Source organism: Eucyclogobius newberryi, unplaced genomic scaffold (assembly GCF_026437365.1).
Source record: "Eucyclogobius newberryi isolate DKJ021-1_F unplaced genomic scaffold, fEucNew1.0.hap1 SCAF_13, whole genome shotgun sequence".
NCBI classification, from domain to species: Eukaryota; Metazoa; Chordata; class Actinopteri; order Gobiiformes; family Gobiidae; genus Eucyclogobius; species Eucyclogobius newberryi.
The window spans coordinates 3,636,722-3,660,332 of record NW_027315757.1 but is presented as its reverse complement, the minus strand read 5'-3'; the positions used below and the strand labels follow the sequence as shown (position 1 = coordinate 3,660,332).

At 46.7% G+C, this 23,611-nt stretch overlaps 1 protein-coding gene across 1 annotated transcript in view; it reads right to left on the bottom strand.

Moving 5' to 3' along the window:
* Window positions 1-15,535: 15,535 nt before the first annotated feature.
* The window catches only part of LOC140357826 (properdin-like), a 38,340-nt gene continuing 30,264 nt past the window's right edge, over window positions 15,536-23,611 (bottom strand). Inside the window, exons 9-11 of the mRNA XM_072442345.1 lie at window positions 21,737-21,937; window positions 16,491-16,602; window positions 15,536-16,161 (exon numbers count right to left, since the gene is read on the bottom strand). Of these exons, the coding sequence (XP_072298446.1) occupies window positions 16,044-16,161; window positions 16,491-16,602; window positions 21,737-21,937 (431 nt within the window). The 3' untranslated portion in view covers window positions 15,536-16,043. The remainder of the gene's footprint in view (window positions 16,162-16,490; window positions 16,603-21,736; window positions 21,938-23,611) is intronic.

Genomic DNA, 23,611 nt, shown 5'->3' with positions numbered 1-23,611 from the left:
ATGGAAATGATAAACTTTGAAAATGTCTCATGTTCTAATGTAAATGATTTGTTGAACTCTGTTACATCTAGTGTTTTGAATGTTCTGGACACCATCGCCCCTATAAAGGCTAAAATGGTTAAAAATAAGCAGAAGGCGCCGTGGAGAAATGATGATTCGGTCAGGGCACAGAAAAGGGAGTGCCGCAGGGCCGAACGGAAATGGCGCAAGTCAAAGCTCCAGGTTCAAAAAGAGATTTACAAAGAAAAGCTGAACATGTACAACCTAATCTTATGTAGAACTAGGGAAAGATATTTTTCTGAAATAATTGGAAGCTGCAGTAACAACTCGCGTGTCCTGTTTGCCATAGTAAACAGATTAACAAACCCTCCAGCTCAGCTGCCGTTAGAACTCATTTCCACATCCAAGTGTAATGAGTTTGCATTATTCTTTAATGACAAAGTTCAGGGCATTAAAAATGCTATAAATCCCACAATGCAAAAAATTACCCTAAAACCACCAAGACACTTAGAGCTAACTCACTTTGCACCAGTAGCTGACAAAACTGTCCATGAGATCATCACCAGTCTGAGTTCATCTACATGCTGCCTTGATGTGTTACCCACCAGATTTCTAAAGTCTGTGCTGAACAGTTTGTTAGCACCATTCACTCACATAATTAACATGTCGCTTCAATCTGGAACATTCCCAATGTCTTTGAAAACTGCGGTCATAAAGCCTCTCCTAAAGAAGAGCAGTCTTGATGCCGCAGTACTGAGTCATTACCGGCCCATCTCTAATCTGCCATTTTTGGGCAAAGTCCTTGAAAAGGTTGTTTACCAACAGCTCACAGATTTCCTCTTAATAAACAACTCATTTGATGTTTTTCAGTCAGGTTTTAGACCTCATCACAGCACTGAGACTGCTCTTGTCAAGGTGACAAATGACATCCGCCTGAACACTGACACGGGCAAAGCCTCAGTCTTAATTCTGTTAGATCTGAGTGCTGCTTTTGACACTGTCGATCATGGGATCCTCTTACAGAGACTAGAGGACTGGGTGGGCATCACTGGCACTGCCCTAAACTGGTTAAGGTCCTATCTGGAAGACAGGAAATACTTTGTTGAAATTGGTAGCTGTGTCTCAGACCACATGACCCTGACCTGTGGAGTGCCCCAAGGGTCAGTCCTGGGTCCCCTTCTTTTCAACCTCTACATGCTGCCGTTAGGTCAGTTGATACGCAGTGAAAATGTGTCCTATCACAATTATGCAGACGACACTCAGATCTATGTTTCACTATCGGCAGGTGACTATGGACCAGTAGATTCACTCTGTCACTGCATCCAACAGATCAGTGTGTGGATGCAAAACAACTTTCTCCAGCTGAACTCAGACAAGACTGAAATAATCGTTTTTGGCCCACAGAAACAAAGAGAAAGTGTTAGCGGTCACCTCCAGAGTCTCGCTCTAAAACCTACAAACCAAATTAGAAATCTGGGGGTAATAATGGACTCAGACTTGAACTTTAATAGCCACGTCAAATCAATAACATCAGCAGCTTTTTACCATCTAAAAAACATTGCCAAAATCAAAAATATACTGTCAAAACCAGATTTAGAGAGACTTATCCATGCGTTTGTCTCCAGTAGATTAGACTACTGTAACGGCCTGCTCACTGGTCTCTCCAAACGAGTTGTAAAACAGCTGCAGTACATCCAGAACGCTGCTGCTCGGGTCCTGACTAGAACCAGGAAGTATGATCACATTAGTCCTGTTCTCAGGTCTCTGCACTGGCTCCCTGTGGCTCAGAGAATAGACTTTAAAGCAGCTCTGCTTGTGTACAAGTCTCTCCATGGCCTAGCACCAAAGTACATCTTGGATATGTTGGTGCCATATGAACCATCTCGGACTCTGAGGACCTCAGGGACCGGCCTCTTGCTGGTGCCCAGAGTCAGGACAAAACATGGGGAATCTGCGTTTCAGTTTTATGCAGCTAAAATCTGGAACATTCTTCCTGAAGATGTGAGACAGGCTTCTACTCTGACAATGTTCAAATCTAAGCTAAAAACAGTTTTGTTTAGCTGCGCATATGACTGAAAGGATTTTTTCTTTGCACTCTTCTCTTTTGTTTGTGATTTTATTAGTTTAGAAAATCAGTTGGATTGATAATTTTTAATTTAGTTAATGTTATTGTATTTCTGTTTCTGTAATTTCTTTGTGATTTGAATGCATTTTTCCTGCTGTGAAGCACTTTGAATTGCCTTGTGTATGAAATGTGCTCTACAAATAAAATTGCCTTGCCTTGCCTTGCCTATGCATAACCAGGGTCTGTAGACAGGAGCAGATTCTGTATGCATGAGCAGGTTCTGTAAGCAGGAACAGATTCTATATGCATGAGCAGGTTCTGTAAGCAGGTTATGTATGCAGCAGCAGGTTCTGTAAGCAGGAGCAAGTTTGGTAAGAAGTAGCATGGTCTAGGCAAACAAGAGAACTTTCTGTAGAGGAGCAGGTTCTGTAAGCTTGAGCAGGTTCTGTAAGCAGGTTCTGTATACAAAAGCAGGTTCTGTAGACAGGAGCAGGTTCTTTGCGGACAGGAGCAGGTTCTGTGTTGACAGGAGCAGGTTCTGTGTGGACAGGAGCAGGTTCTATGTGGACAAGAACAGGTTCTGTATGCAGGAGCAGGTTCTTTAAGCAGGAGCAGGTTCTGTATGCAGTAGCAGGTTCTGTAAATAGGAGCAGGTTCTGTATGCAGGAGCAGGTTCTGTGTACAGGAGCCAGTTCTGTAAGCATAAGCAGGTTCTGTAAGCAGGTTCTGTATGCATAAGCAGGGTCTGTAGACAGGAGCAGGTTATATGCATGAGCAGGTTCTGTATGCAGGTTATGTATGCATGAGCAGGTTCTGTAGACAGGAGAAGGTTCTGTTTGCAGGAGCAGGTTCAGTAAGCCTAAGCAGGTTCTGTAAGCATGAGCAGGTTCTTTAAGCATTAGCAGGTTTTTTAAGCATGAGCAGGTTCTGTAGACAGGAGCAGGTTCTGCATGCAGGAGCACGGTCTGTAAGCAGGAGCAGGTTCTTTAAGCAAGAGCAGGTTCTGTAAGTATAAGCAGGTTCTGTAAGCAGGAGCAGGTTCTGCATGCAGAAGCAGGTTCTATATGCATGAGCAGGTTCTGTAGACAGGAGCAGATTCTGTATACAGGAGCAGGTTCTGTAAGGATAAGCAGGTTCTGTAAGCTTGAGCAGGTTCTGTAAGCATGAGCAGGTTCTCTAAGCAGGTTCTGTATGCATAAGCAGGTTCTGTAGACAGGAGCAGGTTCTGTGCGGACAGGAGCAGGTTCTGTGTTGACAGGAGCAGGTTCTGTTTGGACAGGAGCAGGTTCTGTGTGGACAGGAGCAGGTTCTGTAGGCAGGAGCAGGTTCTGTAAGCAGGCGCAGGTTCTGTAAGCAGGAGCAGGTTCAGTACGCAGGAGCAGGTTCTGTGAGCAGGAGCAGGTTTTTTAAAAAGTAGCATGGTCTAGGCAGACAGGAGAACTTTCTGTAGAGGAGCAGGTACTGTAAGCATGAGCAGGTTCTGTAAGCAGGTTCTGTATGCATAAGCAGGTTCTGTAGACAGGAGCAGGTTCTGTGTGGATAGGAGCAGGTTCTGTGTGGACAGGAGCAGGTTCTGTATGCAGGAGCAGGTTCTGTAAGCAGGAGCAGGTTCTGTATGCAGAAATAGGTTCTGTAAACAGGAGCAGGTTCTATACAGATAGGAGGACGTTCTGTAGACAGGAGCAGATTTTTTAAGCAGGCGCTGGTTTTGTAAGCAGGAGCAGGTTCTGTAAGCAAGAGCAGGTTCTGCAAGCAGGAGCAGGTTGTGTAAGCAGGTTCTGTATGCAGGAGAATGTTCTGTATGCAGGCGCAGGTTCTGTACGCAGGAGCAGATTTTGTAGACAGTAGCATGTTCTATGCAGACAGGAACAGGTTCTGTAAGCAGGTGCGGGTTCTGTAAACAGAAGCAGGTTCTGTAAGCAGGAGCAGATTCTGTAAGTATAAGCAGGTTCTGTAAGCAGGAGCAGGTTCTGTATGCAGAAGCAGGTTCTATATGCATGAGCAGGTTCCGTAGACAGGAGCAGGTTCTGTAGGCAGGAGCAGGTTCTGTAAGCAGGAGCAGGTTCTGTAAGCAAGAGCAGGTTCTGTAAGTATAAGCAGGTTCTGTAAGCAGGAGCAGATTCTGTATGCAGAAGCAGGTTCTATATGCATGAGCAGGTTCTGTAGACAGGAGCAGGTTCGGTATACATGAGCAGGTTCTGTAAGCATAAGCAGGTTCTGTAAGCATGAGCAGGTTCTCTAAGCAGGTTCTGTATGCATAAACAAGGTCTGTAGACAGGAGCAGGTTCAATGCATGAGCAGGTTCTGTAAGCAGGTTATGTATGCATGAGTAGGTTCTGTAGACAGGAGCATGTTCTGTATGCAGGAGCAGGTTCTGTAGACAGGAGCAGGTTCTGTATGCAGGAGCAGGTTCTGTATGCATAAGCAGGGTCTGTAGACAGGAGCAGGTTCTATGCATGAGCAGGTTCTGTATGCAGGTTATGTATGCATGAGCAGGTTCTGTGGACAGGTTATGTATGCAGGAGCAGGTTCTGTAAGCAGGAGCAGGTTTTGTAAAAAGTAGCATGGTCTCGGCAGACAAGAGAACTTTCTGTAGAGCAGCAGGTTCTGTAAGCTTGAGCAGGTTCTGTAAGCAGGTTCTGTATACAAAAGCAGGTTCTGTAGACAGGAGCAGGTTCTTTGCGGACAGGAGCAGGTTCTGTGTTGACAGGAGCAGGTTCTGTGTGGACAGGAGCAGGTTCTGTGTGGACACGAGCAGGTTCTGTATGCAGGAGCAGGTTCTGTAAGCAGGAGCAGGTTCTGAAAGCAGGAGCAGGTTCTGTATACAGGAGCCAGTTCTGTAAGCATAATTAGGTTCTGTAAGCAGGTTCTGTACGCATAAGCAGGGTCTTTAGACAGGAGCAGGTTCAATGCATGAGCAGGTTCTGTATGCAGGTTATGTATGCATGAGCAGGTTCTGTAGACAGGAGAAGGTTCTGTTTGCAGGAGCAGGTTCAGTAAGCCTAAGCAGGTTCTGTAAGCATGAGCAGGTTCTTTAAGCATTAGCAGGTTTTTTAAGCATGAGCAGGTTCTGTAGACAGGAGCAGGTTCTGTATGCAGGAGCACGGTCTGTAAGCAGGAGCAGGTTCTGTAAGCAAGAGCAGGTTCTGTAAGTATAAACAGGTTCTGTAAGCAGGAGCAGGTTCTGCATGCAGAAGCAGGTTCTATATGCATGAGCAGGTTCTGTAGACAGGAGCAGGTTCTGTATACAGGAGCAGGTTCTGTAAGCATAAGCAGGTTCTGTAAGCTTGAGCAGGTTCTGTAAGCATGAGCAGGTTCTCTAAGCAGGTTCTGTATGCATAAGCAGGTTCTGTAGACAGGAGCAGGTTCTGTGCGGACAGGAGCAGGTTCTGTGTTGACAGGAGCAGGTTCTGTTTGGACAGGAGCAGGTTCTGTGTGGACAGGAGCAGGTTCTGTAGGCAGGAGCAGGTTCTGTAAGCAGGCGCAGGTTCTGTAAGCAGGAGCAGGTTCAGTACGCAGGAGCAGGTTCTGTAAGCAGGAGCAGGTTTTGTAAAAAGTAGCATGGTCTAGGCAGACAGGAGAACTTTCTGTAGAGGAGCAGGTACTGTAAGCATGAGCAGGTTCTGTAAGCAGGTTCTGTATGCATAAGCAGGGTCTGTAGACAGGAGCAGGTTATGTAAGCAGGTTGTGTATGCATGAGCAGGTTCTGTATACAGGAGCCAGTTCTGTAAGCATAAGCAGGTTCTGTAAGCAGGTTCTGTATGCATAAGCAGGGTCTGTAGACAGGAGCAGGTTCAATGCATGAGCAGGTTCTGTAAGCAGGTTATGTATGCATGAGCAGGTTCTGTAGACAGGAGCATGTTCTGTATGCAGGAGCATGTTCTGTAGACAGGAGCAGGTTATGTATGCAGGAGCAGGTTCTGTATACAGGAGCCAGTTCTGTAAGCATAAGCAGGTTCTGTAAGCAGGTTCTGTATGCATAAGCAGGGTCTGTAGACAGGAGCAGGTTCTATGCATGAGCAGGTTCTGTGTGCAGGTTATGTATGCATGAGCAGGTTCTGTAGACAGGAGAAGGTTCTGTTTGCAGGAGCAGGTTCAGTAAGCCTAAGCAGGTTCTGTAAGCATGAGCAGGTTCTTTAAGCATTAGCAGGTTTTTTAAGCATGAGCAGGTTCTGTAGACAGGAGCAGGTTCTGTATGCAGGAGCAGGTTCTGTAAGCAGGTTATGTATGCATGAGCAGGTTCTGTAGACAGGAGCATGTTCTGTATGCAGGAGCAGGTTCTGTATGCAGGAGCAGGTTCTATGCATGAGCAGGTTCTGTATGCAGGTTATGTATGCATGAGCAGGTTCTGTGGACAGGAGAAGGTTCTGTTTGCAGGAGCAGGTTCAGTAAACCTAAACATGTTCTGTAAGCAGGAGCAGGTTCTTTAAGCATGAGCATGTTCTTTAAGCATGAGCAGGGTCTGTATGCATAAGCAGGGTCTGTAGACAGGAGCAGGTTCTATGCATGAGCAGGTTCTGTATGCAGGTTACGTATGCATGAGCAGGTTCTGTAGACAGGAGAAGGTTCTGTTTGCAGGAGCAGGTTCAGTAAGCCTAAGCAGGTTCTGTAAGCATGAGCAGGTTCTTTAAGCATTAGCAGGTTTTTTAAGCATGAGCAGGTTCTGTGTGGACAGGAGCAGGTTCTGTATGCAGGAGCAGGTTCTGTAAGCAGGAGCAGGTTCTGTTTGCAGTAGCAGGTTCTGTAAACAGGAGCAGGTTCTGTATGCAGGAGCAGGTTCTGTATACAGGAGCCAGTTCTGTAAGCATAAGCAGGTTCTGTAAGCAGGTTCTGTATGCATAAGCAGGGTCTGTAGACAGGAGTAGGTTCTATACATGAGCAGGTTCTGTAAGTAGGTTGTGTATGCATGAGCAGGTTCTGTGGACAGGAGAAGGTTCTGTTTGCAGGAGCAGGTTCAGTAAGCCTAAGCAGGTTCTGTAAGCATGAGCAGGTTCTTTAAGCATGAGCAGGTTCTTTAAGCATGAACAGGTTCTGTATGCATAACCAGGGTCTGTAGACAGGAGCAGATTATGTATGCATGAGCAAGTTCTGTAAGCAGGAACAGATTCTATATGCATGAGCAGGTTCTGTAAGCAGGTTATGTATGCAGGAGCAGGTTCTATATGCATGAGCATGTTTTGTAAAAAGTTGCATGGTCTAGGCAGACAGAAGAACTTTCTGTAGAGGAGGAGGTTCGGTAAGCTTGAGCAGGTTCTGTAAGCAAGAGCAGGTTCTGTAAGTATAAGCAGGTTCTGTAAGCAGGAGCAGGTTCCTTATGCAGAAGCAGGTCCTATATGCATGAGCAGGTTCTGTAAACCTAAACATGTTCTGTAAGCATGAGCAGGTTCTTTAAGCATGAGCAGGTTCTTTAAGCATGAGCAGGTTCTGTATGCATAACCAGGGTCTATAGACAGGAGCAGATTCTGTATGCATGAGCAGGTTCTGTAAGCAGGTTATGTATGCAGGAGCAGGTTCTGTAAGCAGGAGCAGGTTTTGTAAAAAGTAGCATGGTCTAGGCAAACAAGAGAACTTTTTGTAGAGGAGCAGGTTCTGTAAGCTTGAGCAGGTTCTGTAAGCAGGTTCTGTATACAAAAGCAGGTTCTGTAGACAGGAGCAGGTTCTTTGCGGACAGGAGCAGGTTCTGTGTTGACAGGAGCAGGTTCTGTGTGGACAGGAGCAGGTTCTGTGTGGACAGGAGCAGGTTCTGTATGCAGGAGCAGGTTCTGTAAGCAGGAGCAGGTTCTGTATGCAGTAGCAGGTTATGTAAACAGAAGCAGGTTCTGTAAGCAGGTGCGGATTCTGTAAACAGAAGCAGGTTCTGTAAGCAGGAGCAGGATCTGTAAGCAAGAGCAGGTTCTGTAAGTATAAGCAGGTTCTCTAAGTAGGAGCAGGTTCTGTATGAAGAAGCAGGTTCTATATGCATGAGCAGGTTCTGTAGACAGGAGCAGGTTCTGTATGCAGGAGCATGTTCTGTATACAGGAGCAGGTTCTGTAAGCATAAGCAGGTTCTGTAAGCATGAGCAGGTTCTGTGAGCAGGTTCTGTATGCATAAGCAGGGTCTGTAGACAGGAGCAGGTTCTATGCATGAGTAGGTTCTGTAAGCAAGTTATGTATGCATGAGACGTTCTGTAGACAGGAGAAGGTTCTGTTTGCAGGAGCAGGTTCAGTAAGCCTAAGCAGGTTCTCTAAGCATGAGCAGGTTCTTTAAGCATTAGCAGGTTCTTTAAGCATGAGCAGGTTCTGTATGCATAACCAGGGTCTGTAGACAGGAGCAGATTCTGTATGCATGAGCAGGTTCTGTAAGCAGGAACAGATTCTATATGCATGAGCAGGTTCTGTAAGCAGGTTATGTATGCAGGAGCAGGTTCTGTAAGCAGGAGCAGGTTTTGTAAAAAGTAGCATGGTCTAGGCAGACAGGAGAACTTTCTGTAGAGGAGCATGTTCTGTAAGCTTGAGCAGGTTCTGTAAGCAGGTTCTGTATACAAAAAGAGGTTCTGTAGACAGGAGCAGGTTCTGTGCGGACAGGAGCAGGTTCTGTGTTGACAGGAGCAGGATCTGTGTGGACAGGAGCAGGTTCTGTGTTGACAGGAGCAGGATCTGTGTGGACAGGAGCAGGTTCTGTGTGGAGAGGAGCAGGTTCTGTAAGCAGGAACAGGTTCTGTATGCGGTAGCAGGTTCTGTAAACAGGAGCAGGTTCTGTAAACAGGAGCAGGTTCTGTATACAGGAGCCAGTTCTGTAAGCATAAGCAGGTTCTGTAAGCAGGTTCTGTATGCATAAGCAGGGTCTGTAGACAGGAGCAGGTTCTATGCATGAGCAGGTTCTGTATGCAGGTTATGTATGCATGAGCAGGTTCTGTAGACAGGAGAAGGTTCTGTTTGCAGGAGCAGGTTCAGTAAGCCTAAGCAGGTTCTGTAAGCATGAGCAGGTTCTTTAAGCATTAGCAGGTTTTTTAAGCATGAGCAGGTTCTGTAGACAGGAGCAGGTTCTGTATGCAGGAGCAGGTTCTGTAAGCAGGAACAGGTTCTGTATGCGGTAGCAGGTTCTGTAAACAGGAGCAGGTTCTGTAAACAGGAGCAGGTTCTGTATACAGGAGCCAGTTCTGTAAGCATAAGCAGGTTCTGTAAGCAGGTTCTGTATGCATAAGCAGGGTCTGTAGACAGGAGCAGGTTCTATGCATGAGCAGGTTCTGTATGCAGGTTATGTATGCATGAGCAGGTTCTGTAGACAGGAGAAGGTTCTGTTTGCAGGAGCAGGTTCAGTAAGCCTAAGCAGGTTCTGTAAGCATGAGCAGGTTCTTTAAGCATTAGCAGGTTTTTTAAGCATGAGCAGGTTCTGTAGACAGGAGCAGGTTCTGTGTGGAGAGGAGCAGGTTCTGTAAGCAGGAACAGGTTCTGTAAGCATAAGCAGGTTCTGTAAGCATGAGCAGGTTCTGTGAGCAGGTTCTGTATGCATAAGCAGGGTCTGTAGACAGGAGCAGGTTCTATGCATGAGTAGGTTCTGTAAGCAAGTTATGTATGCATGAGACGTTCTGTAGACAGGAGCATGTTCTGTATGCAGGAGCAGGTTCTGTATGCAGGAGCAGGTTCTGTATACAGGAGCCAGTTCTGTAAGCATAAGCAGGTTCTGTAAGCAGGGTCTGTATGCATAAGCAGGGTCTGTAGACAGGAGCAGGTTCTATGCATGAGCAGTTCTGTATGCAGGTTATGTATGCATGAGCAGGTTCTGTGGACAGGAGAAGGTTCTGTTTGCAGGAGCAGGTTCAGTAAACCTAAACATGTTCTGTAAGCAGGAGCAGGTTATTTAAGCATGAGCAGGTTCTTTAAGCATGAGCAGGGTCTGTATGCATAAGCAGGGTCTGTAGACAGGAGCATGTTCTATGCATGAGCAGGTTCTGTATGCAGGTTACATATGCATGAGCAGGTTCTGTAGACAGGAGAAGGTTCTGTTTGCAGGAGCAGGTTCAGTAAGCCTAAGCAGGTTCTGTAAGCATGAGCAGGTTCTTTAAGCATTAGCAGGTTTTTTAAGCATGAGCAGGTTCTGTGTGGACAGGAGCAGGTTCTGTATGCAGGAGCAGGTTCTGTAAGCAGGAGCAGGTTCTGTTTGCAGTAGCAGGTTCTGTAAACAGGAACAGGTTCTGTATGCAGGAGCAGGTTCTGTATACAGGAGCCAGTTCTGTAAGCATAAGCAGGTTCTGTAAGCAGGTTCTGTATGCATAAGCAGGGTCTGTAGACAGGAGTAGGTTCCATACATGAGCAGGTTCTGTAAGTAGGTTGTGTATGCAAGAGCAGGTTCTGTAGACAGGAGAAGGTTCTGTTTGCAGGAGCAGGTTCAGTAAGCCTAAGCAGGTTCTGTAAGCATGAGCAGGTTCTTTAAGCATGAGCAGGTTCTTTAAGCATGAACAGGTTCTGTAGACAGGAGCAGATTCTGTATGCATGAGCAAGTTCTGTAAGCAGGAACAGATTCTATATGCATGAGCAGGTTCTGTAAGCAGGTTATGTATGCAGGAGCAGGTTCTATATGCATGATCAGGTTTTGTAAAAAGTTGCATGGTCTAGGCAGACAGAAGAACTTTCTGTAGAGGAGGAGGTTCGGTAAGCTTGAGCAGGTTCTGTAAGCAAGAGCAGGTTCTGTAAGTATAAGCAGGTTCTGTAAGCAGGAGCAGGTTCCTTATGCAGAAGCAGGTCCTATATGCATGAGCAGGTTCTGTAAACCTAAACATGTTCTGTAAGCATGAGCAGGTTCTTTAAGCATGAGCATGTTCTTTAAGCATGAGCAGGTTCTGTATGCATAACCAGGGTCTATAGACATGAGCAGATTCTGTATGCATGAGCAGGTTCTGTAAGCAGGAACAGATTCTATATGCATGAGCAGGTTCTGTAAGCAGGTTATGTATGCAGGAGCAGGTTCTGTAAGCAGGAGCAGGTTTTGTAAAAAGTAGCATGGTCTAGGCAAACAAGAGAACTTTCTGTAGAGGAGCAGGTTCTGTAAGCTTGAGTAGGTTCTGTAAGCAGGTTCTGTATACAAAAGCAGGTTCTGTAGACAGGAGCAGGTTCTTTGCGGACAGGAGCAGGTTCTGTGTTGACAGGAGCAGGTTCTGTGTGGACAGGAGCAGGTTCTGTGTGGACAGGAGCAGGTTCTGTATGCAGGAGCAGGTTCTGTAAGCAGGAGCAGGTTCTATATGCAGTAGCAGGTTCTGTAAACAGAAGCAGGTTCTGTAAGCAGGTGCGGATTCTGTAAACAGAAGCAGGTTCTGTAAGCAGGAGCATGATCTGTAAGCAAGAGCAGGTTCTGTAAGTATAAGCAGGTTCTCTAAGCAGGAGCAGGTTCTGTATGAAGAAGCAGGTTCTATATGCATGAGCAGGTTCTGTAGACAGGAGCAGGTTCTGTATGCAGGAGCATGTTCTGTATACAGGAGCAAGTTCTGTAAGCATAAGCAGGTTCTGTAAGCATGAGCAGGTTCTGTGAGCAGGTTCTGTATGCATAAACAGGGTCTGTAGACAGGAGCAGGTTCTATGCATGAGTAGGTTCTGTAAGCAAGTTATGTATGCATGAGACGTTCTGTAGACAGGAGAAGGTTCTGTTTGCAGGAGCAGGTTCAGTAAGCCTAAGCAGGTTCTCTAAGCATGAGCAGGTTCTTTAAGCATTAGCAGGTTCTTTAAGCATGAGCAGGTTCTGTATGCATAACCAGGGTCTGTAGACAGGAGCAGATTCTGTATGCATGAGCAGGTTCTGTAAGCAGGAACGGATTCTATATGCATGAGCAGGTTCTGTAAGCAGGTTATGTATGCAGGAGCAGGTTCTGTAAGCAGGAGCAGGTTTTGTAAAAAGTAGCATGGTCTAGGCAGACAGGAGAACTTTCTGTAGAGGAGCATGATCTGTAAGCTTGAGCAGGTTCTGTAAGCAGGTTCTGTATACAAAGAGAGGTTCTGTAGACAGGAGCAGGTTCTGTGCGGACAGGAGCAGGTTCTGTGTTGACAGGAGCAGGATCTGTGTGGACAGGAGCAGGTTCTGTGTTGACAGGAGCAGGATCTGTGTGGACAGGAGCAGGTTCTGTGTGGACAGGAGCAGGTTCTGTAAGCAGGAACAGGTTCTGTATGCGGTAGCAGGTTCTGTAAACAGGAGCAGGTTCTGTATACAGGAGCCAGTTCTGTAAGCATAAGCAGGTTCTGTAAACAGGAGCAGGTTCTGTAAGCAGGTTCTGCATGCATAAGCAGGGTCTGTAGACAGGAGCAGGTTCTATGCATGAGCAGGTTCTGTAAGCAGGTTATGTATGCATGAGCAGGTTCTGTAGACAGGAGAAGGTTCTGTTTGCAGGAGCAGGTTCAGTAAGCCTAAGCAGGTTCTGTAAGCATGAGCAGGTTCTTTAAGCATGAGCAGGTTCTTTAAGCATGAACAGGTTCTGTATGCATAACCAGGGTCTGTAGACAGGAGCAGATTCTGTATGCATGAGCAGGTTCTGTAAGCAGGAACAGATTCTATATGAATGAGCAGGTTCTGTAAGCTGGAGCAGGTTTTGTAAAAAGTAGCATGGTCTAGGCAGACAGGAGAACTTTCTGTAGAGGAGCAGGTTCTGTAAGCTTGAGCAGGTTCTGTAAGCAGGTTCTGTATACATAAGCAGGTTCTGTAGACAGGAGCAGGTTCTGTGCGGACAGGAGCAGGTTCTGTGTAGACAGGAGCAGGTTATGTATGCAGGAGTAGGTTCTGTATGCAGTAGCAGGTTCTGTAAACAGGAGCAGGTTCTGTAAGCAGTTGCAGGTTCTGTGTGGACAGGAGCAGGTTCTATGCAGATAGGAGGACGTTCTGTAGACAGGAGCAGATTTTGTAAGCAGGCACTGGTTTTGTAAGCAGGAGCAGGTTCTGTAAGCAGGAGCAGGTTTTGTAGACAGTAGCCTGTTCTATGCAGACAGGAGCAGGTTCTGTAAGCAGGTTCTGTATGCATAAGCAGGGTCTGTAGACAGGAGCAGGTTCTATGCATGAGCAGGTTCTGTAAGCAGGTTATGTATGCATGAGCATGTTCTGTAGACAGGAGCAGGTTATGTATGCAGGAGCAGATTCTGTAAGCAGGAGCAGGTTCTTTAAGCATAAGCAGGTTCTGTAAGCAGGTTCTGTATGCATAAGCAGGGTCTGTAGACAGGAGCAGGTTCTATATGCATGAGCACGTTCTGTAGACAGGAGCAGATTCTGTATGCATGAGCAGGTTCTGTATTTAGGAGCAAGTTATGTATGCAGGAGCAGGTTCTGTATACAGGAGCAGGTTCTGTAAGCAGGAGCAGGTTCTGTAAGCATAAGCAGGTTCTGTAAGCATGAGTAGGTTCTGTGTGCATAAGCAGGGTCTGTAGACAGGAGCAGGTTCTATATGCACGAGTAGGTTCTGTATGCGTGGGCATGTTCTGTATGCAAGAGCAGGTTCTCTATGCAGGAGCAGGTTCTGTAAGCAGGAGCAGGTGCTGTAAGCATGAGTAGGTTCTGTAAGCATGAGCAGGTTCTGTAAGCAGGTTCTGTATGCATAAGCAGGGTCTGTAGACAGGAGCAGGTTATATATGCATGAGCAGGTTCTGTATGCTTGAGCAGGTTCTGTTCGCAGGAGCAGGTTCTGTGTGATGTTGTACTGCTCACTGTTCTGTTTGTGCAGCCTCTCCTGGAGGACAATGCCTCAAGCGGCCCCCTAGGTGTGTCAGAGCCGGGCCCCTCAGCGGAGAGCACAGGTCAGTCCGGCTAAATCATATTTAATCCTGGTCACGCCTGCTCAGTCCAGTCCAGTTCAGTCCAGTTCAGTCCTGATGCTGTTCCTGCTCAGTCCAGTTCAGTCCAGTTCAGTCCAGTTCAGTCCTGATGCTGTGTTGGGGTTCTACACAGCATCAGGAACCTAGATTTACTATTTGTAATAACTGTCAAAATCAAAAATTGACCTTTGTACGCCGTTATCCTTTATTTTGGTAGCAAAGGCGAGCGGGGGGGATCATGCGGGGGACATGGGCGCCACCATGTTTGTTGTGATGACGCTGCTGGGAGTGTTTCCCTCCCAGAATGCAATGCGCAAGTCAAATTTAAATGAAGCCACATCATGATGCAGAACGACATGAGCGGTGCCCAGGGCAGTGGAGCTGACAGAGCCGTATCAACATGTAAAAGACAATACAGATTCTCTCCCGCGCGGTCTGTTTAATACAGAAACATATGTGTTGCACAATGCGTTATCTGTCCCTTGGGATGTTATATAAGTTTACCAGCGCTATAAACTTATAAACTTATTCTACACGGCGCTTTGGTCAGAGAGTCGGCGAAATATTTCAAAAAATTTTAACAAAATGCTGATATTTTTTTTTCAGTCGGCTAGTTTTATACCGGGTCGGTCGGGTTACGGCAAACAGACATATTCTTTTGCTCAGCCTAATAATCCTTTTAATTTACGTGTTTTCATCATTTAAAAACGGCCTTACCTGTAAAACCTGGGGCTTTATTTTGAATGATCCCGATGTAAAAACAGAGCAGTCTTTAGTAAAGCCCATAAAGAGTAAATTACAGCAAAATGATTTATTTGATAGATAAAATAATCATAGTGTAAACATGCAGACACGTCTTAGCCTGATTATGCTTCTATTTCTTTGTTTATTCACGATCTGTTTGAAAAGACAAATCTGATGCTGAGAACAAACTGCAAGTGCAAAAAATATATATTTGCCAACTATTGACAAAAGGTCCCATATCGGACCAATATCAGACCCACCGTTGTCCCTGATAACCAAAATACCATCCCTGGCAGAGATAGTCATGTAGAAGTAAAGGATTTTTGAAATATATGCATATTATATCAAAATACAACTCTGAGTAAGATCATGACGGTGGCACTGCAACTTTCTGTGAGGGGTTTGCATCTTTAGGGAATGATGTGAAGCTGGTGTGTTGCAGTGGATGAGCAGTGTCCTCACTGCAAGTGCACCCTGAAGACCCTGAAGAGCCTGAAGACCTCCGACAGCACCCCCAAGGTCCCCAACAGGTACTCTGTAAGTCATCTCAGTCTCCTCAGTGTACTACTGCTGCTGCTAGTACTACTACAGTCTGAGTATTCCTCTGCTCTTTGTCAGTCCCTGCAGTACAAACAGCAGTGGTGAAGACTCGGTGCTCCTGCTGCCCCCCGCTGGCCGCTCTCTGTGACTGCAGTGTTCATGTCCTTATAACGTGAACATGTGTTTGTGCTTTAAATTGACATGCAGAGAGCCACATTGGCTCCCAGGGCCCTAAAATCTCAATGTCCAGTTTAGTTTTAGACATTTAACCTTTAAGCTAGAGCATTAAAGGCGCTATAACTACCACATGCTAGTCTCTTAGATGTTGTTGCTTTGCCTGGAATGGTGCAAATATTTATCTCCAGGAGACCACCAGGTGATGCCACCATGTTAAGTTACAAGTCAGATCTGTGGAGAGATGAACCAGTTCATGGTATTTTATTTATTTGGGAGGGAATATGCAGTCAGACATAGTTACAAAGAAGAGTTTGCAGCTGATGCAATGCATACAAGAATAACATAAAATAACACAGAACAGAAACGAGAGAGAGAGAGAGAGAGAGAGAGAGAGAGAGAGAGAGAGAGACCCAAACATAGTCTGACATGACCATTCCATTTGTTCCAAAGTCTAATATTTGTAGCTAACTGACATTTACTGTTTGACTTGTGGACACAAGTTTTCAATATCAATAAAAACGACGGTAATGAAACACTGTTATGACTTCTAATGCATCGGGGCTTTAGAGAGATATTATGCGTTTTTAACGCACTAGTATTCCATGAGTAGATCATAATTTTACATTTTGTTCAATATAAACCACAATATTGATCTGAAACAGCTTAATAATAGAAACAGTTCCATTGACTTCCTGTTCAAAACTGCAGACCTGTTAAACCTCCCAGAATGCATGTGTGAGTCGTGGGGATGCCATCAAGAGCAGGGCGGGGCGTTGACACAGTTCTGGCTCTCCGAAGTGGCAGGGCTTCCACAGTCTGCCCGCGGGGCCCCGAAGAACGTGGCAGGCTCATTCCTCAGGCCAATGGTGGGACTGCAAGAGAGAGGAGACAAGACTGAACCAGGACTGAAGGGAAGCAGGACTAATCTAGGACTAAAGCAGGTCTGGAGCAGGTCTGCAGCAGGTCTGGAGCAGGTCTGGAGCAGGTCTGGAGCAGGTCTGGAACAGGTCTGGAGCAGGTCTGGAGCAGGTCTGGAGCAGGTCTGGAGCAGGTCTGGAGCAGGTCTGGAACAGGTCTGGAGCAGGTCTGGAGCAGGTCTGGAACAGGTCCGGAGCAGGTCCGGAGCAGGTCCGGAGCAGGTCCGGAGCAGGTCCGGACCAGGTCCGGAGCGGGTCCGGAGCAGGTCTGGAGACGGTCTCACCTGTAGTCTTTGTAGTCTGGTGTGCACGTCCTCTTGCGTGAGCGTTGGGACCCGGCTCCACAGGGTGGCATGCACAGGCTCCAGGGGGCCCAGCCGGTCCACTGGCCCTTCACTGTGGGACACAACATCTTAGACCTGCTCTTAAACATCAAAACTGATTTGAATCAGTCATGGAATTGATCCGAAAACATCCTGAGACTCCAGCGCTAGGCACTACTTTTCAAGGTGCATTGTGGTCAATTTTGTGCTTTGTAGGTGTGGACATGAGAACGCTGTAAAAATCTGTTTCAGGAGCTGGATCACGCCTCCTCCTCCTGCAACCACTCCTCCACTCTTAAGCCACACCTCTAGTTACCCAGAAGCCCTTCTTATACAGGCCTATCCCAGCATCTCTGGTTGATTCTGCTCTCTCGACCCCACCCTCCCACCCCATGTCTCTTTTGTCTTCCCCTTAACGCATCATCATCTAAAGGATGGGGGGCTCTGAATGGGCTGGGCAGATCACATGACACGGAACCCCATCCTGAGTCCCTGCCCAGCCATCTCAAATCGATCTATTATGGATCTATTATGGATCTCTTATCGATGTCATCGTCATCATCATTATTATCAATGACTATTCCCTCCTCGTATTCCATTGTGGTGGTGTGGTCCTTGTTAGTGAACTAGGGATGTATGTAACAATATGCCAATCTTACAATGCACAATATTTCTTGCAATATTGTGAAGCGGCAACAGAATTGTTGAAATTATACTTTTTTCTTTGAAACCGTCGTGACAATAACCTGGATCATTCCAGACTGATCTGAGTCCTTCACATGAATCAGTCTCTCCCCAAAAGTCATCGGAACGTTAGTCAAATACTTCGCACTGATTGGTCGAATCGTCACAACAGCAGAAGAAGCAGAACAATCTAAATCCAGTGTTCAGAAAAGCACAGTCCTCTTTCTCGTCCACAAATGTACAAAGTTCCATCGTGTGCACGTTTTGGTTTGGTTGGTTTGACTTTGGCCCAAACCACAATGCTGCTCTGTGATTGGTTCCAGCCCTAAATGCCGTGTGATTGGCCCGTTAAGCATTGGAGTGGACTGCAAACAGATCAATGGGAACGAGATGGATTTTGTAAAGTTTCTCAACAGTCTCAATCGCTGCTGCTGAAACAAAACAATACATTTAGGAAAGAAGCTTGTGTCGTCGGTACATGTTTATATACACGAGGAACTTCACGAACGATCGGGACACGCACTGGAATCGCTTTAAATTAACTTGTTTTGACTTTATTTGGCTGGATTGAGTGTTTTCGTCGTGTCGTCGCGATGTGTCTTGGCTCTGAGCCCCCCGCCCCCGCCCCCCGGCTCCGGCCCCGCCCCCCGGCCGGCGCCGTACCGCGTTTACACAAAGGAGGAACTCATGAATCTGCGGAGAACATTCGTCTTACCCGGAGATCGTCACGTTATCCTGGCGGACATCCTAAGGAAAACGCAGAGAAGCAGACGGGCTGGACGCAAACTCCGAGAGAAGAGAGAAGTCGGTTCCCGCCGTAGTCATGGGTAACGTGAGGTCCCTTCAAAATAAAATGACGGAAATAGCGAGCCTCATGCGGTCCCAGAGGATTTATAGGGACAGCAGCGTCTTGATTTTCACAGAGACCTGGTTAACAGCAGAAATGCCAGACTCTATTGTAGGTTTGGACAATTTTCATCTGCTGCGGGCGGACAGAATGAGAGAATGGGGAAAGAAAAGAGGAGGAGGTCTGGCTGTGTATGTGAACACGAGCTGGTCCAAACCCGAACACTGCACAGTGAGGGAGCAGCTATGTAACAGGGATATTGAACTATTGGCTATTGGCATGAGGCCATATTATCTGCCCCGGGAGTTCTCACATGTGATTTTGATCGCAGTCTATGTGTCCCCGTCTGCCAATGCTGAATATGCTTGTGAAGCACTGCTCTCCTGCACTTGTAGGCTGCAAACACAGCACCCACAGGCTCTCTTCCCTTCCAACAGAACATTGGACTTGTTTTTTGCCAACACCAAAGAGGCTTATTCCTCTTCCCCCCTCCCTCCCCTGGGCAGCTCGGACCACAACCTTGTACATCTGAGGCCTGTGTATGAACCCATCGTGCACAGGCAGCCTGTGGTGTCCCGTGAGGTGAGGATGTGGTCTGCTGAGAGCGAGGAGGCTCTGAGGGACTGCTTCAGCACCACTGTCTGGACTGAGCTTTATGACCCACATGGGGAGGACATCAACACCATCACAGAGTGCATCACGGACTACATCAACTTCTGTTTTGAGAACATTGTTCCCTCCCGGACGGTGCGGTGTTTTCCAAACAACAAGCCATGGATTAACCGTGAACTGAAGACTCTGCTGAAGGAGAAGAAGAGAGCCTTCAGGTCAGGGAACAAGGAGGAGCTGAGGACTGCAGAAAGAGCTGAGGAGGAAGATCAGGCAGGCTGAGGCCGGCTACAAGAGGAGGATGGAGGAGCAGCTGCAGCAAAAGAACATTCAGGGAGTGTGGAGAAGCCTGGAAACCATCTCAGGCTTCAAAATCCCCCCTGCCCAGACAGAGGGGGATCTACAGTGGGTGAATGATTTAAACGCTCACTTCTTGAGATTTGATCGATCACCCGTCCCTCCCCCTGCACAGCTGCATGCTCCCTATTCCACAACTGGACAATGCCCTGCATCTGTTCTTCTTCGCTTATCTGCCCTGGACCATCAGCTCCCCACTTCGCCTGGACTCACCCATCCCCCCAGCACACGGTCCCCCTGCCAACCACTGACTGTCACAGCAGCACAGGTGAGGAGTGAGCTGAAGAGGATTAAAGTGAGGAAGGAAGCAGGACCTGACGGCATCAGCCCCAGACTCCTTAAGTCCTGCGCAGATGAACTGTGTGGAGTTATGGAGCATGTCTTCAACATGAGCCTGAAGCTGAGGGTGGTACCACAGGTCTGGAAGACCTCCTGTCTGGTACCTGTGCCTAAGACGCTGCGCGCCAAAGACTTCAACAGCTTCAGGCCGGTGGCTCTCACGTCCTGATGAAGACACTGGAGCGGCTGGTCCTGGACCACCTCCGCTCCACCGTGAGCTCAGCCATGGACCCGCTGCAGTTTGCATATTGGCCTGGCATCGGAGTGGAGGACGCCGTCATCTCCCTGCTGCACCGCTCTCTCTCTCACCTGGAAGGAAAAGCCTGGCAGCTCTGTGAGGATCCTGTTCTTCGATCTTTCCAGCGCCTTCAACACCATTCAGCCGCTGCTCCTGAGGGACAAGCTGGAGACGGCTGGTGTGGAGTATGACCTGGCAGAGTGGATCCTGGACTACCTCACAGACCGACCCCAGTTTGTGAGAGCCTGGGACTGTGTGTCTGACACTCGGAGCTGCAGTGTGGGGGCGCCCCAGGGCACTGTCCTCGCACCCTTTCTCTTCACCCTTTACACTGCAGACTTCAGACACGACACGGACAGCTGTGTCCTGCAGAAGTTCTCTGATGACTCTGCCATCATCGGACTCATCACGGACGACGATGATGCTGAGGACAGGGGACTGGAGCAGGACTTTGTGGACTAGTGTCAGCGGAACCACCTCCTCATCAATGCGGGGAAGACCAAGGAGATGGTGGTGGATTTCCGCAGACGCCACCCCACTGCCCCCTCACCAGTGAACATCCAGGGACGGGACATTGAGAGAGTGGACTCATACAAGTACCTGGGTGTTCATCTGAACCACAAACTGGACTGGACTCATAACACAGACATACTGTACAGGAAGAGCCAGAGTCGGCTCTACCTCCTGAGGAGACTCAGGTCTTTTGGAGTGACAGGGCCACTCCTGAAGACCTTCTATGACTCTGTGGTGGCATCAGCTCCTGTAGGTGTGGCCTGCTGGAGCAGCAGCATCACAGAGAGGGAGAGGAAGAGACTGGACAAAGTCATCCAGAAGTCCAGCTCCGTCCTGGGCTGTGCTCTGGACTCGGTGCAGGAGGTGGGGGACAGAAGGGTCCTGGCTAGATTCACATCTATGCTGGACCATGACTGTTGCCCCCTGCAGGACACTATGTCCGCTCTGGAGAGCAGCTTCAGTGAGAGACTGATCCACCCTCGCTGTGTGAAGGAAAGGTTTTGTAGGTCTTTCCTTCTGCTGCTGTCAGACTTTATAACAAACACTGTTAGTCCTGAACACTCGCAATACTGACCTAACCTAATACTGATGTGCAATTCTGTCATATGTGCAATTACTGTTGTGATTCATGTGCAATTACTGTGAAATTCATGTGCAATCCATGTGCCGTCGTGACACATATTCATGTGCAATTACTGTCGTGATCACATGCAATGGTATTTATTTATTTATGCATTTGTCTATGGGTGTTTTTATTTATAGGAGATCTTCTACTGAAAGTGTTTTTCAGACTTCCTGTAAGTGATCTGTTCTTTTCTTCTGTATCTGCCTCTGTATCTTCCTGCGTTGCACCAATGAAATTTCCCCATGTGGGACAATAAAGGAATATCTTATCTTATCTTATCTTATTGTGACGGACCAACATATTAATGTGAGACTCATGATGATGCAATGTCACAACTTATCAGTTATTGTTGAATTCCTAATAAATAAAAAAACCTAAAAGATGTTCATGAGACTTGAAGGTGATTGAGCCTCCATGACAAAAGTAACATAGTGCCCCTTTAAAGAAAATAACTGCTTAATAGGCTAATATAATAGAAAGAATATTGAGACTAAATACATTGTGTACATACAAGATGTGTTTTTAACTTGTTTTCTGACAAATCAAGGCCCATATTTTGCCCCCGGACTTTGGGAGCTTTCCCAGGGGCCGTTCCAGATCACTCTCTTGCCGCCCTCAACGCTGGAATGAAGAGGCTGGACTTGAGATGGTGCCAGTCCATATATGGTACATAGTGTTTGAACCAATGACTGATAACTGGGAGATGTTTGCAGTCATGCCTCAAATTCCCTTTTTCAATTTGTTTCCAAAATTGAACAAATTCATCAGATGAAATTCAATATTGAAATGCAGCCTCAGAGCATTTTTTCTTTATTTCATTCACCTGCATCGTGGAGAGCTTGCCTTCATCTCCGGGTGCCCAGACTAAACCCACACATTATGTGATGAAATGAGCTCCGCTTCTCTCAAGTTCATGCAAACTCCGAGGGCCAAATATGTGTCTTGCCCCAGGGCACAACCACAGGTGTGAAGACTGTGTGTAAACGCTCACTGACCTTTACATCCGTCGACGTCGTAGCACACCCGCGACTCGGACAGCGGCCCTATGGGACACGAAGCGCCCCCTAGTGCCTTGTGGAGGCAGAGGCGCTTATGGCGCTGGCTGCCTCCTATGGTCGTACAGCTGATGGAGTAGTCAGGATCAAATAAGTCCTGACAGGGGCCCCAGGAGGACCACTCAGACCATTTTCCGTCCACTGCAGCACCAAGACAAGAACAAAAGAAGCAGTCAGACTGTTTTAGGGACTTTTGAAGACAATGCCATGTCTTTTAAACACATTTTAGCAGAGGTTGCAGAGTATAGCTGAGGTAAAGGTAAAAAGTAGTGACACTAATAGAAGTAAACAGATTTGTAGATCAGAATCAGAATCAGAAAAGGTTTATTTCCACTGCCAATGAATAGAATCCACAAATGTAGAAACTTTATGGTGCAACATAAAACAATGAACAATGAATAAGATACTACCAGTGGTGGAAGAAGTACTCTATTTTGTCAGTAAAAGTGAAGTTAAGTAAACGTACACATACAAGATTAAAAGATCTACCCAAGTTAAAGTTTTGAAGTAAAAAGTATACTGATTTCCATTTTTTGAGAACTGTTAACCTTTCGGTATTAGGGCCTATTTACCCCAAAACTCTGGGCTTGGTACGAAGCTGAGACTCTGCAGTTTTCGCTTCTGTCTGGAACATAGATTTGGTAAATATAAAGAGCAGTAAATCTGGTGTTGGAGGATGGTCTGATTGACACTAGTTTGGGCATTTGTTGAGTTTCTTTGAAAACTGAAGCTAAGTTAAAAAACTTAATAAAGAGGATAACAAGTTCAGGGGAAATCCATATAAAAGTCCTATTAGGTTGTTTTAATATCAGGGTATTGTTTTTATTTGTTGTTTGATTTAATTCAAAATAAGGGGTGTATAACTCTCTTTTTATATTTAACATGCCCAAACATCTGAGATTTGTTGTCAGATGTGAACAAAAATAAAAACATCAAGAAAGAAAATCCCTTCTCACCCTCACATTGTATGATTTTTACATAATGTATTAGTATGTTATTGCTGCAAATAAGTATTTGAACACATGAGAAAATCTGTGTTAATATTTGGTACAGAAGCCTTTGTTTACAGTTCCAGAGGTCAAACATTTCCTGTTGTTCTTGACCAGGTTTGCTCACACTGCAGCAGGGACTTTGGCCACTCCTCCACACAGATCTTCTCTAGATCTTCTGGTTTCAGGGCTGTCGCTGAGCAACAGAGTTTCAGCTCAGTTCAAAGATTGTCTATTGGATTTATGTCTGAAGACTGGCTCGGTCACTCCAAAACCTTGATATGCTTCTTATGGAGCCACTCCTTGGTTCTCCTGGTCGTGTGCTTCAGGTCATTGTCATGTTGGAAGACTGAGCCACGCCCCATCTTCAGCCACGCCCCATCTTCAATGCTCTGACTGAGGGAAGGAGTTTGTCATGGCCCCATTCATTCTCTCCTTAACACAGTGCAGTCATCTGCCCTATTGTCCAGATGGTCATTGGTAAACTTCAGACAGGTCTGGACATGTGCTGACTTAAGCAGAGGAACCTTCTGTGCGATGCATGATTTTAAACCAAGATGGTGTAGTGTGTTACCATAGTAACCTTTGAAACTGTGGTCCCAGCTCTCTTCAGGTCATTGACCAGCTCCTCTTGTAGTTCTGGGCTGATTCCTCACCTTTCTTATCATCATTGAACCCCACAAGGTAAGACCTTGCATGGAGCGGAGCCCCAGTTCGAGAGGAGAATGACAGTCATCTTTAGCCTCTTCCATTCTCTAACAATTGCTTCAACAGTTGATCTTTCTTCACCAAGCTGCTGGCCAATTGCCCCATAGCCCTTTCCAGC